At 45.9% G+C, this 16,221-nt stretch overlaps 3 protein-coding genes across 3 annotated transcripts in view; 2 read left to right on the top strand and 1 right to left on the bottom strand.

The window, feature by feature from the left end:
- Positions 1-3: 3 nt before the first annotated feature.
- glyctk (glycerate kinase) lies at positions 4-4,123 on the bottom strand. Its single transcript, XM_036533334.1, has 5 exons — positions 4,045-4,123; positions 3,293-3,691; positions 2,891-3,042; positions 2,284-2,459; positions 4-1,845 (listed from the first exon to the last, which is right to left on the bottom strand). The coding sequence occupies exons 2-5, from the start codon at positions 3,646-3,648 to the stop codon at positions 958-960; spliced, it is 1,572 nt and encodes a 523-aa protein (XP_036389227.1). The 5' UTR covers positions 3,649-3,691; positions 4,045-4,123; the 3' UTR covers positions 4-957.
- Positions 4,124-4,684: 561 nt separating this feature from the next.
- wdr82 (WD repeat domain 82) lies at positions 4,685-10,938 on the top strand. Its single transcript, XM_036533331.1, has 9 exons — positions 4,685-5,447; positions 6,403-6,500; positions 7,047-7,113; positions 7,411-7,510; positions 8,786-8,902; positions 9,047-9,202; positions 9,322-9,391; positions 9,682-9,824; positions 9,920-10,938. The coding sequence occupies exons 1-9, from the start codon at positions 5,287-5,289 to the stop codon at positions 9,947-9,949; spliced, it is 942 nt and encodes a 313-aa protein (XP_036389224.1). The 5' UTR covers positions 4,685-5,286; the 3' UTR covers positions 9,950-10,938.
- Positions 10,939-13,651: 2,713 nt separating this feature from the next.
- Positions 13,652-16,221, top strand: part of LOC118780689 (twinfilin-2) — a 16,544-nt gene continuing 13,974 nt past the window's right edge. The window contains exon 1 of the mRNA XM_036533330.1: positions 13,652-13,845. Within this exon, the coding sequence (XP_036389223.1) occupies positions 13,821-13,845 (25 nt within the window). The 5' untranslated portion in view covers positions 13,652-13,820. The remainder of the gene's footprint in view (positions 13,846-16,221) is intronic.

The raw sequence follows: 16,221 nt of genomic DNA, 5'->3' as shown, positions 1-16,221 counted from the left end.
TCATAGAACCAATTCAGGGAATGAAAGCAAAAATGAATTGTGAATGAATGAATTATCTGCTGCAAAAATGTTATTAATAACATTAAAAATCTTAACTTTTCGTTGCTCCGAGGAATTATCACAATGATAGTAAACAAATAGTTGCCAAGGGGTGATATTTTGGCAATCCTCTGCAATTTTAACAGACACACATCTGTTACTTAATTCTGTTCTGACCAGTTAGGAGCCTTTGGAGGTACCTGGCATACAAGGAGCAGAAATGAAAAATTGGTAGTTCAGAATAAACCAGTTCTTTGCATTCCCTGATTCGAAGTGACCATTGGTTTTGCACTTGTTGCATGGCTATTTATGAGCTTTGAACGACCTCACCTTAACGTCTACAACATGGATTGAGGGCTTAAAGAGTTACAGATACAGTTCTCCTATCAAAAAGGACCACTGTTCTACAAAATCATCAAGCTCTGGTCATTGGATATATTAAATTAGTCACTGCACTAAAACAAAAATATACAGAATACAATTTATTTTAGTAATATCGTAGTATATTAAAGTATATTTGAAATCATATGAAATCATGTTATTGATTTAGTATTTTCATTGAGCTGAGAGCAGTACAGCTAAAATATTTCAGATACAGGTTGTCTGAAGCAGGTAATGGAGGAGGAATGCTAGAAGCACTCTTTCTGACCAAAGAGATTTTTAAAATGGTCTCCCTTGGTCTTGGTCCCACAGTTTGTGTGAGCATGTGATCCGGACAGTTTGTGTGCAATGACGTTGCCGGTACACAGTTTCTGTTCTCATGCGAGCGCATCTGTGCTCTGCTGCTGCCATAGGCCTTTGTGTTTGCATTATTGTTTTCGGTCTTTCCTTTTTACAGGCCGGCTCCTGTAACAGACAGGCTGGCTCCTGTAACAGACAGGCTGATGCGCGGCTGGGGTCGGGTTCGGGAGGCCCCCCTCAGGGCAGGGGAGCGGGTGGGGGCACGGGCAGCAGCAGCGCATGCACGTCCATCACATTGGTGCCAGTGAGTCCCGGCAGGAGCAGACGCCTGCCGGCGGACAGCCGCGAGAAGAAGGAGAAGGAGTCGTTATTGGCGAGGAAGTCCTCGGGGTCAAGCCCCTGCGCCCTGGCCTCCTCCGCCAGCCCCCCGTCCGTCACGGCCCCCGCCGCCTCTGTGGGCCCGTCCTGCCCATCCGTCCCCCCACTCAGGAACACGGCGCCCTGTAGGGGGTGCTCCCCACCCAGCTCCAGTCCCACCCGCAGCGCCAGCTCTTGGTTCCGCCCGCCCTTCCCCTTCCCTGTCAGCTGCACCGTGGGCTCTCCCCCCGCCAGCAGGCAGGTGGTGCCCCAGCCGTCCCCACGCCCCTCCTCTAGCACCTGCATGGCGCGGCACAGGTCCCAACTGGCCACGCCCACCTCCGGCCCGAGCCGCAGGATCTGGGGGGCGAGGCTGGCGGGCGGGGCTCCGGGGGCACTGGCGAAGCGGGCCAGCAGGCCATAGAGACGGGCGACGGAGCTCACATCCCCGCACACCCCGGGCGACAGCACCAGCGGCCGCAGCCCGAGCTCGCGGGCACACCGCCCTGCGCATTCCAGGGCGATGCCGTTGGAGCCGATCACGGCGTTCACCACGCGCCCCACCTCGGCCTGCCTCTCCCCCTCCGTCTGCTCGGGTCCCGTCCGCCCCAGCACCTCCCTGACGGACGCGGGCAGTGAGGCAGACAGCCCGTGGCGCTCTAGGACCCCCCACACCTGCTCCTGCTGCACCTCGCCGGGCACCGTGGGGCCGCTGGCAATCATATCTAATGGGTCTCCGATCACATCTGACAGGATCAGAGACACCACCTGCAGAGAGACAGAGAGAGCGCTGCACTTGGGCTTGTTTTTTATGCATGTGCACTGTGGTTCAAAGAAGCAGTTTTCTCCTTAGCTAGAGGCATATGCACCGATGATAGTGTTATTACATAACATTGTTGGCATTTAGCAGATGCTCTTATCTATAGCAACTTACATAGGTTGCAATTCTTAAATGTTATGCATTTATACAGCCGGGTATTTACAGAGGCAATTCTGGGTTATGTACCTTGCCCAAATTTACAGCAGCAGTGCCCCAGTGGGAAATGGAATCAGCGATCTTTCAGTTACAAGCCCCGCTCCTTACCGCTATGCCACACTGCCGCCCAAAAGCTGGCAGCAGAGGAATACGAGGATAAGGCAATGAAAATAGTGCAAGCATTTTGGGCTGACCCTTGGGCTTGGGCGTTACCAGTGCGTCACGGTTACCTGAGCAGGGTGGGCACAGTTGGCCAGGCCTCCTCCCTTCAGTAAGGACAGGGCGCGGCGCACTGTGTTCAGCTCCTGGATGGTGGCACCAGCAGCTGCCAATCTGCGGGTCACTTCCTGTTTCTCTGCCAATGAGATGGGAGGTACTGGGGCAGGAAGGAGTGCTGACCCGCCACCTGTATACATACACACACACACACACACACACACACACACACACACAGTATGACATGAATTCACTTTCTGTGTGTTAAGACTAAAATCACAACTAAAACAAAATCAGTGGAAAACCTCTCCACCACCTTCCTCATTCCACAGAGAAGACTGAACCAGGCTGATACTGTGCAACATTGTCCTATGAACCTACATTGAATGTCAGTGTGTTCCCAGGTAAGCATTTTTCATGTCCAGGTATGACTGGGAGGTGAACAAGTGGAGCATATCTAAGATGATACCAGAGTAGGATCTCATGTCTGAGATCACACCACACACACCCTGCTGTAACAAAGCTGGTGAGGCCTATATGAAATTATACTTGACAAACCCTTTGGCTGGAGTTGTGATGGCTAAGCATATGAGAATGTAACTGATGATTGCTGATTAATACCTGAGATAAGCACAAGCAGTAGGTCAGACTCAGTCAAAGCACTGGCCAGTTCATGGATGCGTTCGGCCGCTTTCTGGGCGTTCTCATCAGGCAGGTTGTGTTTGGCACCCTCAAATACCTTGATCCGACTGTCTGCTCCTAGAAGCATTTGCCTGAGGGAAACAGGAATATGTGGGTTGGAACAGTGATGTGCAGCAAGCGGTAAGCATTAAGCTGTTAGGTCTTGTGCAGCACATCCAATGAGATGATGAGGCTGCTGGCAGAAACTGCCCCAAACAGCTCATCCTAGATCATTTTACCCAATTACAATACTAACCATTACATGGAAAATGACCAAATAGTTGAGTTGAGAGTCTTGCGGGAGTTGAGGGGGAAGCAAGAGTTACACTGATAGAGGTTTACCCCTTTCTGTGATGTTTCAGCGTCTCCTGGATACCGTGTGGCACGCTGATCACACCTTTCACCAGGTGGCCTCCCACAATCCTCTCTGCCTCAGCTGCCATACCCAACACAGCCTTGCCAAATCCCACCAGGTAAAGGTTGTGGTTGAGCTCAAAGGTGTGTCCCGCTACACGAAGACGATTTCCACTGAGCTCCAGGCCCCTGTGCACCACCCGATCCGGCTGCACTGCACCAACTGCGGCCGCAAACACCTCCCGGGCCCGCTCCTCCAGAGACATGCTCCGAGTCGCCATTCCCCACAATCCCAAGGGGCGACAGAGAGCCAGAGGGCGAGAGAGAGACAGAGCACGCGCCATGGGTCAATCACACCGCCCTCACCGGGGGATCACTGTTGGACACCTGCAGCAGGTACGGAGCAGTTTGAAACACTGAGGTACATGTTTTTCCCCCATTAAAGAAAAATGGTAAAAGTAAATTATCTGAGACTCTTTTAATGCTCTGTGTTCACTAGAGATTTGTACTTAAAAGTATTCACAAATTCATATGCTTCTTTCTGACCCAGACACTAGCCAGCAAACAGTTCTCCGAGCATGTTGGTGAACATCACAGACCAAATATGAGCGATGTTCCCAAGATACGGAAGTTAGAGGGTTGAGGACATTGTCCATACAGATCACTGAACATCAAGACGCTCTTCTCTGCTACAGGTAAACAATCTTCTGTCTGGCAAAAAAATGCAGATTTGTACCCACCTGGTGAAGGAACCCCTCTGTGCTAAATGAGCTCTTTCCCCTGCCACTATAACAGAGTGCTGCATGCAAGCTATTGATTAAGCGGCTCTGTTGGTACAGAAGTCCGTTCAGCTTCTGTTGACCGTGTGAGTAATGATTGACTCACTAGGACTGTGGATCTCAGAGGGCAGACAGTGGAGGAGGGCAGTCTGTGTGTGCGAGTGTATAAAGGGTTTCACGGCGTCAGCATGGGTCAGCGGTCAGCGGTCAGTATGACTCTCACAGTCCCTCTAGTGGAGTCCCTAACCCCTCCACCTCCCTTCACTCTAAACATGACCTGGGTAGGAGAGACTTTTCATTGGCTAAGAGGACAGAAGACTGTGGGAGGGGCACTGACCCCTGACCTTTATCAGCACATCACGCTAGTATTTCACAATACTTCGAAGTTTGGAATAAGTAAAAATATTGACATGAAAATAACAATACAGTAGACCAACGCTTAGGTTTTACAACAGAAAAAGCAATTGGATGATTAAAAAAACTGCTGCTGTCTGTAAGTTGCAGGTCAGTAAATACCATATTTTGAATACCAGTCAGTTATTCCAGTCTAGTTATACAAGAAGCTGGCCAGCGCTATAGGGCGGATGTCACTCACCTGCATTGCTACTTGTGTATTTCTGTTATTGCCCTTTTAACAGTATGCAGATCCTGAACACGACTCAGTTAACTTTCTTTTATGATTTTTTTAGTCAGGCGGATAGCTAGCTTAGCACTCAATTACAGTATCAGAAAAAGGGGTTTGCTGGACGCAACGCAAGGACGCTTGCGTCTCAGCTACGGTGGCCGGGAGGTTCAAGTGTGGAGGTTAATGGCATTCATATAATTTCAAAAAGCTGTTTTAATGTAGTAATATAAAAGGCAAGACAATACTACGTATGCTGCGTCAATTTCTTCCCTACAGCGCAGCTTTATACGGTCGGTGGTCTCAGAAACTGTTTTGACCAAACGTGAAATGGCGGATGCGCACATCTCTGGGAGGTGCGCCTGTCTAAGGACAGGAAGGCGGAGCTTTACTCGGAGAATCAGACGTCGAGTGCGGGCCAAGCGGGTTTTCCTTTCTGCATTTGAAACGCCAGAAAATAAATTGTACCAGTTTATCAACGTCATACTGCAACAGTCACCCAGAACATAGCTTAGAAGAGCCGAAATTATTTTGAGATCCACGACAGAGAGGCCGGCTCGCCCAGGCAGGGGACAGCGGCCATGAAGCTTACGGACAATGTGCTGCGGAGTTTTAGGGTTGCGAAGGTTTTCCGGGAGAATTCGGACAAAATCAACTGCTTTGATTTCAGCTCGAACGGCGAGACAGTAATTTCCAGCAGCGACGACGACTCCATCGTGTTGTACGACTGCCAGGAGGGAAAGTGAGGGGCAAATACACTGCATTTGATTTCTGTTATTGACAGCGTCCTAACGTTCAGCGTTGCAGGGAATGGAGGCCGAATGCAGGCTTTGGCGGTAGCAGCCGATGCTAACTCGCTGGTAGCAAAGCGAGCTCGAGGCAAGGCCTGCTGCAAATGCTGCATCCCCGGGCTCGCGTTCCGTCTCGCGCCCATTTCGGCTGCAGGGCGCGAGGGTGTTGGTCGATATTTATCATCAACAAAGCGGCGAGTGTGTTTGTTGAATAAATACGAGATTTCATCCGTACACTTAAATTTCGTTATCACTTTCCTCTCATTTAAATGCACGCACGACGTGTTTTGCGCTATGTAGCGAATGTGAGTTAAATTGTGTTGGTAGGCAAGCTAGGTACAAACTCACGTGTGTCCTGGTACCTAATTAGCTTTCTGTCTAGATAATTACAAATACGGTGTAGCCCCGTGAAACCAAAGAACGAATTGCCCTGTTAAAGTCGACCGCCTCATTTAGCTAATTAGTTAAGGTTAGTAATCGTTAGTAAGCAACGGTACATGCCAAGTCCTCAGAACTAGACCGTTGACCAGAATTGTAAACAATGTGAGGAGTTTTTACATTCAGGGAAAATGTTGCGATTGAGTAGCTAGAAATCGCAAAATAACGTCACATTAAAGGGCACCTCGGACTGTTCTGATATATTTTCAGTCATTAGTTTAAATTTGAGATCATCTGATGGGCATTTCAGAATTGTTGCATTTTTTAAGGTAGCTAATTGAAACTTAGATTGATTAATGTATTGAATTACAGAGTTGGATAATATAAAGTTACATTGATCCATGTATTGAAGTATGAATTGTGTCTGTCAAAATGAAAGAGCTGGTTCACTGTTTAGAGCTGGTTTAGTTACTGACCTGCTGTTGATCCAAATTGTTCATTGCTCTCCTTTCTCCCTGCTTCCTCCAGACCCAAGCGAACACTGTACAGTAAGAAGTATGGAGTGGATCTTATACGCTACACACACGCGGCCAACACAGTGGTCTACAGTTCTAATAAAATAGATGGTGCGTCTCTCTTAATGTCAATGCCAAACATTCATGGTTGAAAATGGGCAAAGGATTGGAGTTGAATATGGGTAATATATCATGTGTGAAAATGTTTGCCTTGACCTGTGGTTGTTTTGAAAGGACCGCTCTCATCAGTGGTGTGGCTAATGGTATGATGGAGTGATGGAGTGTGTGTGTGGTCACATGTGTGGGTATGTGTACCCCGAACTCTTCAGCTCGAAGATTGCCAGCTGGTGCAAGGATGTCTACTGGGGAAACATGCCTGTCCTGTGCTGAGGTAGTTGTTTGTACAGTTTGAGGGTCTGTGATTCCGCCCGGTTCTGGAGCTAACTGTACAGGCCACTGCCTTGCCCAGGACAGAGCCCTGCTGCTTGATCAGCCGTCTGAAGTCTGGGTCCTCTTCCGGGTTTCTTCGTCCCTCCGTTGACTCTGATTGTGTTGCAGTTGTAAATAATGGCTGTGTTGACATGTTAGTGTTTGTACCTCAGATGGGCGGTGGTGCATTTCCTCACTTTAAACTTCCTGTCAATGTGCCGCTCGCAGACACGATCCGATACCTGTCTCTTCACGACAACAAGTACATCCGGTACTTTCCTGGGCACAACAAGAGGTAAGATGAGCATCACAAAGAAGCTCTCACATCGAGACCAGAAAGCATGGTTGTTACGGAAAGTTGTGCTTTAGTCATATCAGTAGAGCCATTACATGGCAGGGGAAACATTTGTTGGTTCTTCGTCATCACAAGTAGATCAGAAAGATTTTTTTCTGTCCAAGTATATTGAGGAGTTGAGGATATTTACAATAAAGTTACAGTTTGCACTTAGATATAGCCTTAAGATAAGGACTGTAGCTTACCCTCTCTTAGATTGAGCATTGTGAAGACACTCAGAAGTTTCTTTTGTTTCAGGGTTGTGGCTCTCTCCATGTCCCCTGTAGATGACACCTTCATCTCTGGGTCCTTGGACAAAACCATCAGGCTCTGGGACCTGCGCTCCCCAAACTGTCAGGTGAGTTCTTTGTTGTAAAAAAAAAGTGATCAGGGAATGGATTATTTTTTTTTCCACTGGCACACTGTGCCATTACAGCTGAAACATTGCTAGCCCAGAGTCAATATTCATCATCTTACCCAATCACAATGCTAACTGTAATATGGAAATAATCATTATTTGACTTACCAGCTATGGTAACACTAGTTTGGTCCAGCAGTTACGTTTCACAGTAAAGGTTAAAAGAGTAATGACAAAAGGATACTGTAGCTCTGAATTTATTAAACAGTGTCAAGATATTGATGAAGTTGCTATCTAAATGCATATATTTTAACATATTATCATGAACAGCTAATGCCATAGCTAGGTTTGTAGTATCATTAGTTCTTGTCCTAGTTTATGATAAAATGCATGAGCCACTATTTTTGTCTGGTCCCACAGACAAGTGTTTTAGCTCACACCATTATGTGTTAAGACCTTTATTGACAACAGCATGCCTGTGCATGTGTTTTAAATGGTATTCCCATATGACTTTATTAAATTGTGCAAGTACAGGGTTTCTACCAAAATAATCTGATAATGATGCCATGAAGCGGTGATTCAGTATGAGCGAATTTATCATGGTCAAATTAAACAACCCACTGCTCTTCCGTGTTAGGAGACCAAAGTCAGTGACTTACTATCAGGTACAGCAATGTTACCACCGATGTTGTCCCCAAAAACCGATCCTAACTTGGAGTAAAAATGTTCATTGAAATGGTTGTGGTTTAGAATGGGGTTGGGAAGCTCTTGCTCGTTGATCTATTCTCCACAACAGAAAGTACCAGAAGGAAAAATAGTAGTGTTAGATTTCTGATTTCAAAGTGGCACTGGGAGAACAATGGCTGTATTGGGGCTGCTATATGTAAGTGTGGTATGATACACATATTTTTCACAAACACTGCATATGTATTTTTTGGGGCGTGATCATACAACCATGTGACAGTTAAGATTAGATGATATTTACATAAGACCTGAAAGACATGACTGGTTTCCGCTAACATTAAATAAACCATTTTGGCAAATGGGTCTCACATTTATTGGCCTTGCATGTTTCACAAGAAATTGCGCACACACACTTGATGATGTCAAGTTGATGATGTCATCAAGCAGCTGAAGGCAGCGTCCCATCCAGGTAACCCGATAAAGGTGATCTGCTGATCAGAACAGGAGGCTAGGTGTAGTGATCTCTCATCGTTTGTTTTCCAGCTAGGGGTGGCTGGTCGTAACAACGTACGCTTTGTGTCTCGGTCACAGGGACTGATGCACCTGCAGGGTAAGCCGGTGTGCTCCTTTGACCCAGAGGGCCTGATCTTTGCCGCAGGAGTGAACTCTGAGATGGTCAAGCTGTATGATTTGCGGTCCTTCGACAAGGTAAGGGTGCCTATGTGTTTGTGTGTGTGTGGAACATGTGTTAGCACATGCTGGTAGGTGTGGTGTTAATATCAGGCTGTGAGAGAGGAAGAGAGGATGTCCTTTGCTCTGTCTGCACGTGCGCTGACTGCTGGTGCTTCTCAGGGTCCCTTCGCCACCTTCAAGCTGCAGTACGACCGCACCTGCGAGTGGACCGGCCTGAAGTTCAGCAACGATGGGAAGCTGATCCTCGTCTCCACCAACGGGGGCGCTCTCCGTCTGCTCGATGCCTTCAAGGGAGCCATGCTGCACTCGTTTGGGGTGAGGGTCTGTTCCCGCCCCTGCGCTGGAGTTTGGGGCACCACTTCACATTGCTACAGTTACGCATCTGCATGTTAAACGCTGTCTCACCAGCGCTGTGTCTCATGGATCTCTCTCAGGGCTACAACAACAGTAAAGGAGTGACTCTGGAGGCGTCATTCACCCCAGACTCGCAGTTCATCATGATCGGTGAGCCCAGAGACCACAAACTGCTCCAAATCCCAACACTGACCTCCCCTGTTTCTGCACCTGAGCCACATATTACATTACGATACATTATTGGCATTTAGCAGGTGCTCTTATCCATCTATTTATACTGATTTATACTGAGGCAATTGTGTTTTTAATACCTCACCCAAGGGTACAGCAGCAGTGCCCTGCTCCTTAACCACTGTGCTACACTGCCACCCACGGTTGTTCTCACAATTGTCTGCTGTTCTGTGCTGATTTCCTGTCCCTCTCCTTGGCGTACCCCTCAGGCTCGGAGGACGGGAAGATCCACGTGTGGAACGCAGAGAGCGGGATGAAGGTGGCGGTTCTGGACGGGAAGCACACGGGTCCGGTCACCTGCCTGCAGTTCAACCCGAAATTCATGACCTTTGCTAGCGCCTGCTCCAACATGGTGAGGCACAGGGTGACTCCCTCAGGGGTACTCTCTCTCTCTCGTTCGCACCCCTCTCCCCCATACTCACCTGGCCTGACTCGCTGTCTCCGCAGGCATTCTGGTTACCCACGATCGATGACTGATGAAGGGTTGGAAGGTGCACAGCCTTTCTGAGGACGAGGAGCATCTCCACGGTGAGCCATGGCGAACGTGGCGACACCCCCCAGCTCCAGCCCGGAAGGGGGCAGTGTGACCTGTCGCACGCTGGGGGCGGGGGGGTTGAAGATCAAAGGGTGCAGCAGCTACTAGGGGTTACGGTCTGTAAATAAGGGGGCTACCTGGGCAGGTTTTTTAACAGTGTCAGTTAAATTGTTTTTGTTTTTTTTGTAATTAATATTACTGTTATTATTTTTGTACTGAAGTGTCTGCATACCATGTGTGGCTTGAATAGGGAGCATGGCTCTGATTGCGGTTGTGGTCCCGAATGCTTCAGGTTATCCACTGATCCCATGTATTATTCCAGCATCAACTTGGCCTTTCCTGAAGCTGATCAGCTCTTTGAAATGCACCCCACTGTCTTCAGCATTGTTGCACTTCTGGGCTAATGACAAAAAACAGTCCTCCTTCAGCGATAACAAGAAGTAATTCTGTTTTCTTCTGAGTCACAAGATGTAGTTGCTGTTCTGCATTTTCCATTACTAGATACAGTCATAGTGCATGATCGAGGGTCCCAAGTGCCATTGTTCTATAATTCAGACTACTGTAGCAGTTGAACAGTGAATTGTGGGATAACATTGGGTCCTTTTTCTAAGATAAAAATGAAAGGGATGAATATTACCATCGTGGCTTTGTCATCCTTGCTTCTGACCACATACTCAGCATACTGTCCCCAGCATTTCAAATATGTGGGATTTCAGTGTTGGTTTTCCCCACTCATTGGTGAACGCAGGCATCAGTAACCCTGACTACAGTGTACCCGAAATGCTCATAATACACCGTAGTGCAACACTATCCTAAAGGTATAAAGACACACCAGAAGTTCTGATTTTTCCAGGGTCATCAGCAGTCATTCATTTTATTTTGTTATTTTGATAATTTTGTATCAAAAAACATGAATATGTGAATCTTTTTTTATCGCCACTACTTGTATGCATCTTAATAAAATAAAAGACTTTGTAATTCTTCTGGAGTGGTTACTTCAAGCCTTGTAGTCCTGTGTCCACTCAAGGGTTAGCTGTGCATGTTTGTTTGATACATAGCCCTACTTTTTATGGTCCATTTGTTGTGAGCAGTACCCTCACTCAACTGCAATAATGCAGCTGAAGAACTTGCTGTATTGCAACAAAATATATGCAACGTGCACTCTGGGCAGAGCTTTAGGGAAAGGAGTTAAGTGTCTGTCTTGTTCTCCTGCATGTTATTTTGTTCAGATCATTAATACTACAGTATGATGCTTATATTACATCTTAAGATAAAATATATTCTGTGAAATCGCTGTGTTTTTCCATAAAACCTATATATTAATCCTTGAAAATATAGTTATAATAAACAAAACGGATTGCCTGCATATGGTGCTTCGACCGTGCCAGAGTTATCCATGATGTTGAGGACTGTAGTACTGACTTGAACAGCATTCACTGTCAAATTCTGGAGGGGTACAAAGCAGCTGTTTAATAATATAATAATAGTGAATTATATTTGTAGAGCACCTTCGCAGTGAAGGGGGAACTTGCCTCACCACTAATGTGTAGCCCTCACCTGGGAGATGCATGGTGGCCATTTTGTGCCAGAGCACTCGCCACACATGAGCTGAGGTGGAGAGGGAGGGAGTTATTTAGCCCATTACATTAAGGGATTATTAGATGGCCAGATTGAAAGAGCCTGATTGGGAGTTTAGCCAGGGCACTGGGGGACTCCCTGCTCTTTGTGAGAAGTGCCCCGGTGTCTTTAATTACCACAGAGAGTTTGGACCTCAGCTTAATTCAGCGGCCATAAGACAGAAGGTTTTAATGTAGAATAGGCCAGCTGGGGGAAAGAGAAACATCATTAGTGTGCTGACAGCTGAAGGCAATTGCACCTCATTGTACAGTATAATGGCTATAATGTTTAAAATATGAATTGTGCAGATACATATACCACAGAAATCGCAGACCATACAGAGTGGTTAATGCAGTTAACATCGACATAAACCACATCTTCTCTCCAATAGTTTCCCAATAATATGTGCTGGAACTGTGCTGTGAGATTGTGGACGTTAGGATAAGGAGGACAGATGTCACTCAGCATTGTCATTCAGCCATCATACTGTCCATTATCCTGAGAAGAGTGTTCTGGGTACAGCACACCTGTGTGTGTGTGAACTGAAGAGTATAGAGGAAGGGTGATCGGACTGGGTGTCACCTATCTATGCCGCAACATCACATGAGCTTACCTGTGACGCACTCATCTATAATTCACTTACTGGTGTGTACAGAACCCCAGGGTGTATTTATTATTCAAGAGCCCACCCATACACACACACACACACACACACACATTGCAACACTGAAGTACACTCTCATGTAACACATACATTCAACACTTATTGTCGTCTTCTGTGCGCACACACGGTGCGCACTCTGTCATCTCTCACTATATTCTACCCTCATACAACACATGCCTCTATTTTGCTCACATATGACACTCAGATTCAATATGTATACAATATTCAGGTACTTAAAGACAGCACACATACAATGGTCACAAAACTGGATTCACAGTGCACTTGTATCCCGCACATGTGACACCTAAACACAGCCACACATTCATTCCCCTCTAAAAACATATGCCAACATGATTTTTTTGTGTTTACTTTCAGTGTACATACATCTGCTGATGCCTCTGGACACATCTTCAGTGATGTTCCTGAAGATGTGTCCAGAGGCATCAGCAGATGTATGTACACTGCAAATAAACACACACACAAAATAATAATAATAATTAAATTTATTTAAATTTAAATTGTACTTACTGTAATAATTGTTGAATGTGATGTAATTGAAAGCACAAAAAGTGTAACCAGTTATAATGATACAATTATTAGTTGTGACAGAATTGAAAATTACATGCTGATATGCTTTACCTGAACTGTTATGAGGAGAGGTTCTTCTCCGGATTGTGTGCAGTCCACTGATAAAGATGAGTGATAGTGAGTGATAGTGGTTCTCAAACTGTGGCATTAATGTTCACAATATCAGCTTCCCAGCGACAGGTGGAGCAAGGCTTGACCAGCTCCAAGCACAATTTTCCACAGATGCTCGAGTCCTTAGCTGACTTCAGAGACTAAAGACAACAACTCTATCATCAAGAACTTCACCTGTCCTGAACTAACTCAAAGCAACCTGAGATATGGGTTGATTGCACCTCAGCCAAGAAACTAACTTTTTTTTCTGGTCTGTGAGCACGTACTGGTAGTGAAAAATACAGTTTACTCTTTGGGGATCAGATTGAAAAGATGGGGGTGCCGTGTCGGTGCCTGGAACCAGTGATGGGAGAGTGTGCCTTAATAAATCTCATACTTTTATGATACAGTCAAAACTTCGGTCACCATTGCAAAACTCTGTGGTTTGTGAAATAATTCGCTAGCAAATGACAACTGGCTTGCAGGGGGGTAAACACACTTCTTCGCAAATGGCTCACCAGCGTGTGTCCAAACCCGTTGAAGCTCATATAATCAAACCGCTATTAAGATCGACTCCCGCGGCAGTTTCGCGTTTAGGAACTGCCTCGGGAGTTCCCAAATTCAGCCCCAGCCAGTGACGACACAGATCCGGAAGTGAGAATGGGCCGAGTTGTTTCCTGACTGCTGCAGCTGTAGCGGAGAAGCGGTGTGAGAAGGCAGACAACTCATAGACAGAGAAAAAAAAGAGTGTGTGTGAGAGAAGCGTGAAGGATTCATAAGCAATTACCAAAATATAATTATTAAAAAAATAACAGACTGTCAGTGTTGAAAAATCATTTGAAGATTCCGTTGCAATGTCCCACCAGACAGGGATCCACGGTAAGGCGACGCTCTTCCGTTAGCTGTATTTCATGATGGTGAAAATGTCAGGTGTTGGCTACTTCTGAAGCAGAAATACCTCCGGAGTTAGCACCGTCTGCGTTGGAGGCGGACGGCGAAATAACGTTTCGCTGCTTTAAAGGAGTCCGATGAAACGTGTCGACTGCTGTCTGAAGTGAGCGCAGAGCACAAGCGATACGCTGCTCTGTGACAGGATGCGCTCTACTGCCGGAAGCCTTAAGTGAGGTTAACGGTTCTTCTGTCAAATAAATATGAATCAGTTCCACGCCCTGGGTGCAGTCTGTTTATAATTAGAATAGCTGCTTGGCATGGTATGCAACAGCACGGAGAAAATGGCATGAAACGGGTTCAACAAAATCCAGGGCAGCTGCAAGGCAATGATTTATTGCCCTAGTTTTGACAGTTTTTGTATACAGGGCTGTGATGGAGAAGCAATGCAAAAGGCAAAATTTTGCCCGATGCCATGTGATATTGGTCTTGAGAGAGACACCTTGGTAACGCCCCTGTAGAGTTCCAGAACCGAGGAGAACGCGCGGTGTCCTGGAAACGTCGCGTCCGAAATGTGACGCGCACTCAGTGGCTGGTTTCAGGTGAAATTGCTCAGTGTATCATGCGAATCATTCACGTGTACGCGTGTCTCTTTTCTGCTAATTCACACCTGTGTTCTCATACAGACGAGGACAAATGCTTACCAAGTTTGCAGCCTCTTTTTATTAAGCAACAAATTGATTGTTTTTGTCTGTTTATCACATCTGTCTGTTTTGTGGGCATTGCAACACGCAAAATTTGAATGAGTTTAGACTGAAATGCACATGCCCCACAGAAACTGTACAAGACAATAACGACACCAGAATCTAGAGCCACTTCAGTCTGAGCACTTGGACAGCCAACTTAGTGTCCCTATTTGCCTAAGATTCAGATCATGTGGGAAGACATGGTCCCTATCCCCCTTTCAAAATTCATTGCTGGGGAGTAATTTACCTCTGCAGACATGAGGTATGAACCTGGTTCCTGTATCAAGATTCATAGCTGAATAAAACCCAGTGTGGATGTAAGCTTTAAGGAGATAGTGCAGGTGGATAGAGGTGGAAGAGGTAGGAGGCTATGTCCCTTAGCACTCCAGCTCAATCAAGAATTGTACACAGGCCATTCCATGTCAATCGCCAATGGACTGCATCAATGTTAGTCTAGAGAAAACACTTTGTAAAAGTTTGCCAATAACTAAAAGGTCAGAGTGTGAGGTCAGATCGTAATTCATCATTCTGAGCAGGCTCTACCCTACTTTGATGGTGTCATAGCTTATTCTTTCCATGTGAAATCAGACCCCTTTTTTGCATAATCCTCTCTGTATTTATTTCTTTATTTTAAAAAAATGGCCTTTCTATGGCTGAGGGAAGAAGAATTCAAAATGTACCATTTCCCCAAAGGCAGTTAAAGTGGCACCTACTGAGAAAATAAAAAACAACAGTATTATTATTGACTCCATCTGGATTAACTCACATGGACTTTTCAGTTTTGAAGATACCTAAACTCCTCTGTATATCTGCACATGTAATAGGCAATAGAACAGAGAATGGAAGATTCCAGTAGTCCTTCTGAGATGTTGTAGCTGTGCGATCAAGAAGAGGAGGGGAAGGAGTTAAAAGAAGAAATTGAGTGTACATCTTCCTCTGGCTGAGACAAGCACCTCATATATCCCAGGTGTTCAGAATTGGACAGTTCCACATTTGTATGTCATGTAGGAATGTCAAAACACATCAAACCCTGTGGTTCTTTCTGTATAATCAGAAAAATCCGAGCTTTATGAGCTTGTACATGGAGGTTCCAAGTGAGTAAATTTAAAAACAATTCTGTGAGTGTAGTGAGTAACCAACCTGAAAATGGAAGTAGTTTCTGGTCAGTTTTAGAAGTATAAATGGGACTGTTTAAATTCAGACTTACTGATTATTAGCTAAATGATTTATAGACAGATTGAATATTGTTGGTCCATGCTATCAATGAAATGCTGCTGAAATATGTGTCAGACAGACTACCAGCATCCTCTCTCAGAAAGCAGGGCACAGGGTGATTCAATAAATGGGGTCAGTGGTAGAAAGGGAGGTGAGGTGGGGTGGGGTTGCAGGGTGGTTTGTTTCATAAGAGCAGCTTCTACATGCAGCGCTGGGTGGAGCAGTATCCCTCAGGCTGCTTTTTCACCAAGAAACATTTTTACAGCAGTTGCGTATTTTGATGAGTAAAAGTTATTGTTTGTGTATGTGCTTGTGTACCATTTTTGATGCACAGGTGTGTGTGTGCATGCCTGCGTGCATGTGGCTGTGTGTCCGTGCGCGTGTGTGTCTGTGTGTGTAAATGCAG

Source organism: Megalops cyprinoides, chromosome 7 (assembly GCF_013368585.1).
Source record: "Megalops cyprinoides isolate fMegCyp1 chromosome 7, fMegCyp1.pri, whole genome shotgun sequence".
Classification (NCBI taxonomy): domain Eukaryota; kingdom Metazoa; phylum Chordata; class Actinopteri; order Elopiformes; family Megalopidae; genus Megalops; species Megalops cyprinoides.
This window is presented reverse-complemented; position numbering and strand designations above follow the sequence as displayed.

Bases quoted from the DNA above. Each gene is read 5' to 3' on its own strand.
- glyctk (XM_036533334.1), bottom strand. From the start codon at position 3,648: ATGGCGCGTGCTCTGTCTCTCTCTCGCCCTCTGGCTCTCTGTCGCCCC. The intron at 3,043-3,292 runs GTAAACCTCTAT...TGTTTCCCTCAG, and splicing joins CTGAAACATCACAGAAAGGG to GCAAATGCTTCTAGGAGCAG. The intron at 2,460-2,890 runs GTATTAATCAGC...GTATGTATACAG, and splicing joins ACTGCTTGTGCTTATCTCAG to GTGGCGGGTCAGCACTCCTT.
- wdr82 (XM_036533331.1), top strand. From the start codon at position 5,287: ATGAAGCTTACGGACAATGTGCTGCGGAGTTTTAGGGTTGCGAAGGTT. The intron at 5,448-6,402 runs GTGAGGGGCAAA...TGCTTCCTCCAG, and splicing joins TACGACTGCCAGGAGGGAAA to ACCCAAGCGAACACTGTACA. The intron at 9,203-9,321 runs GTGAGGGTCTGT...GATCTCTCTCAG, and splicing joins CCATGCTGCACTCGTTTGGG to GGCTACAACAACAGTAAAGG.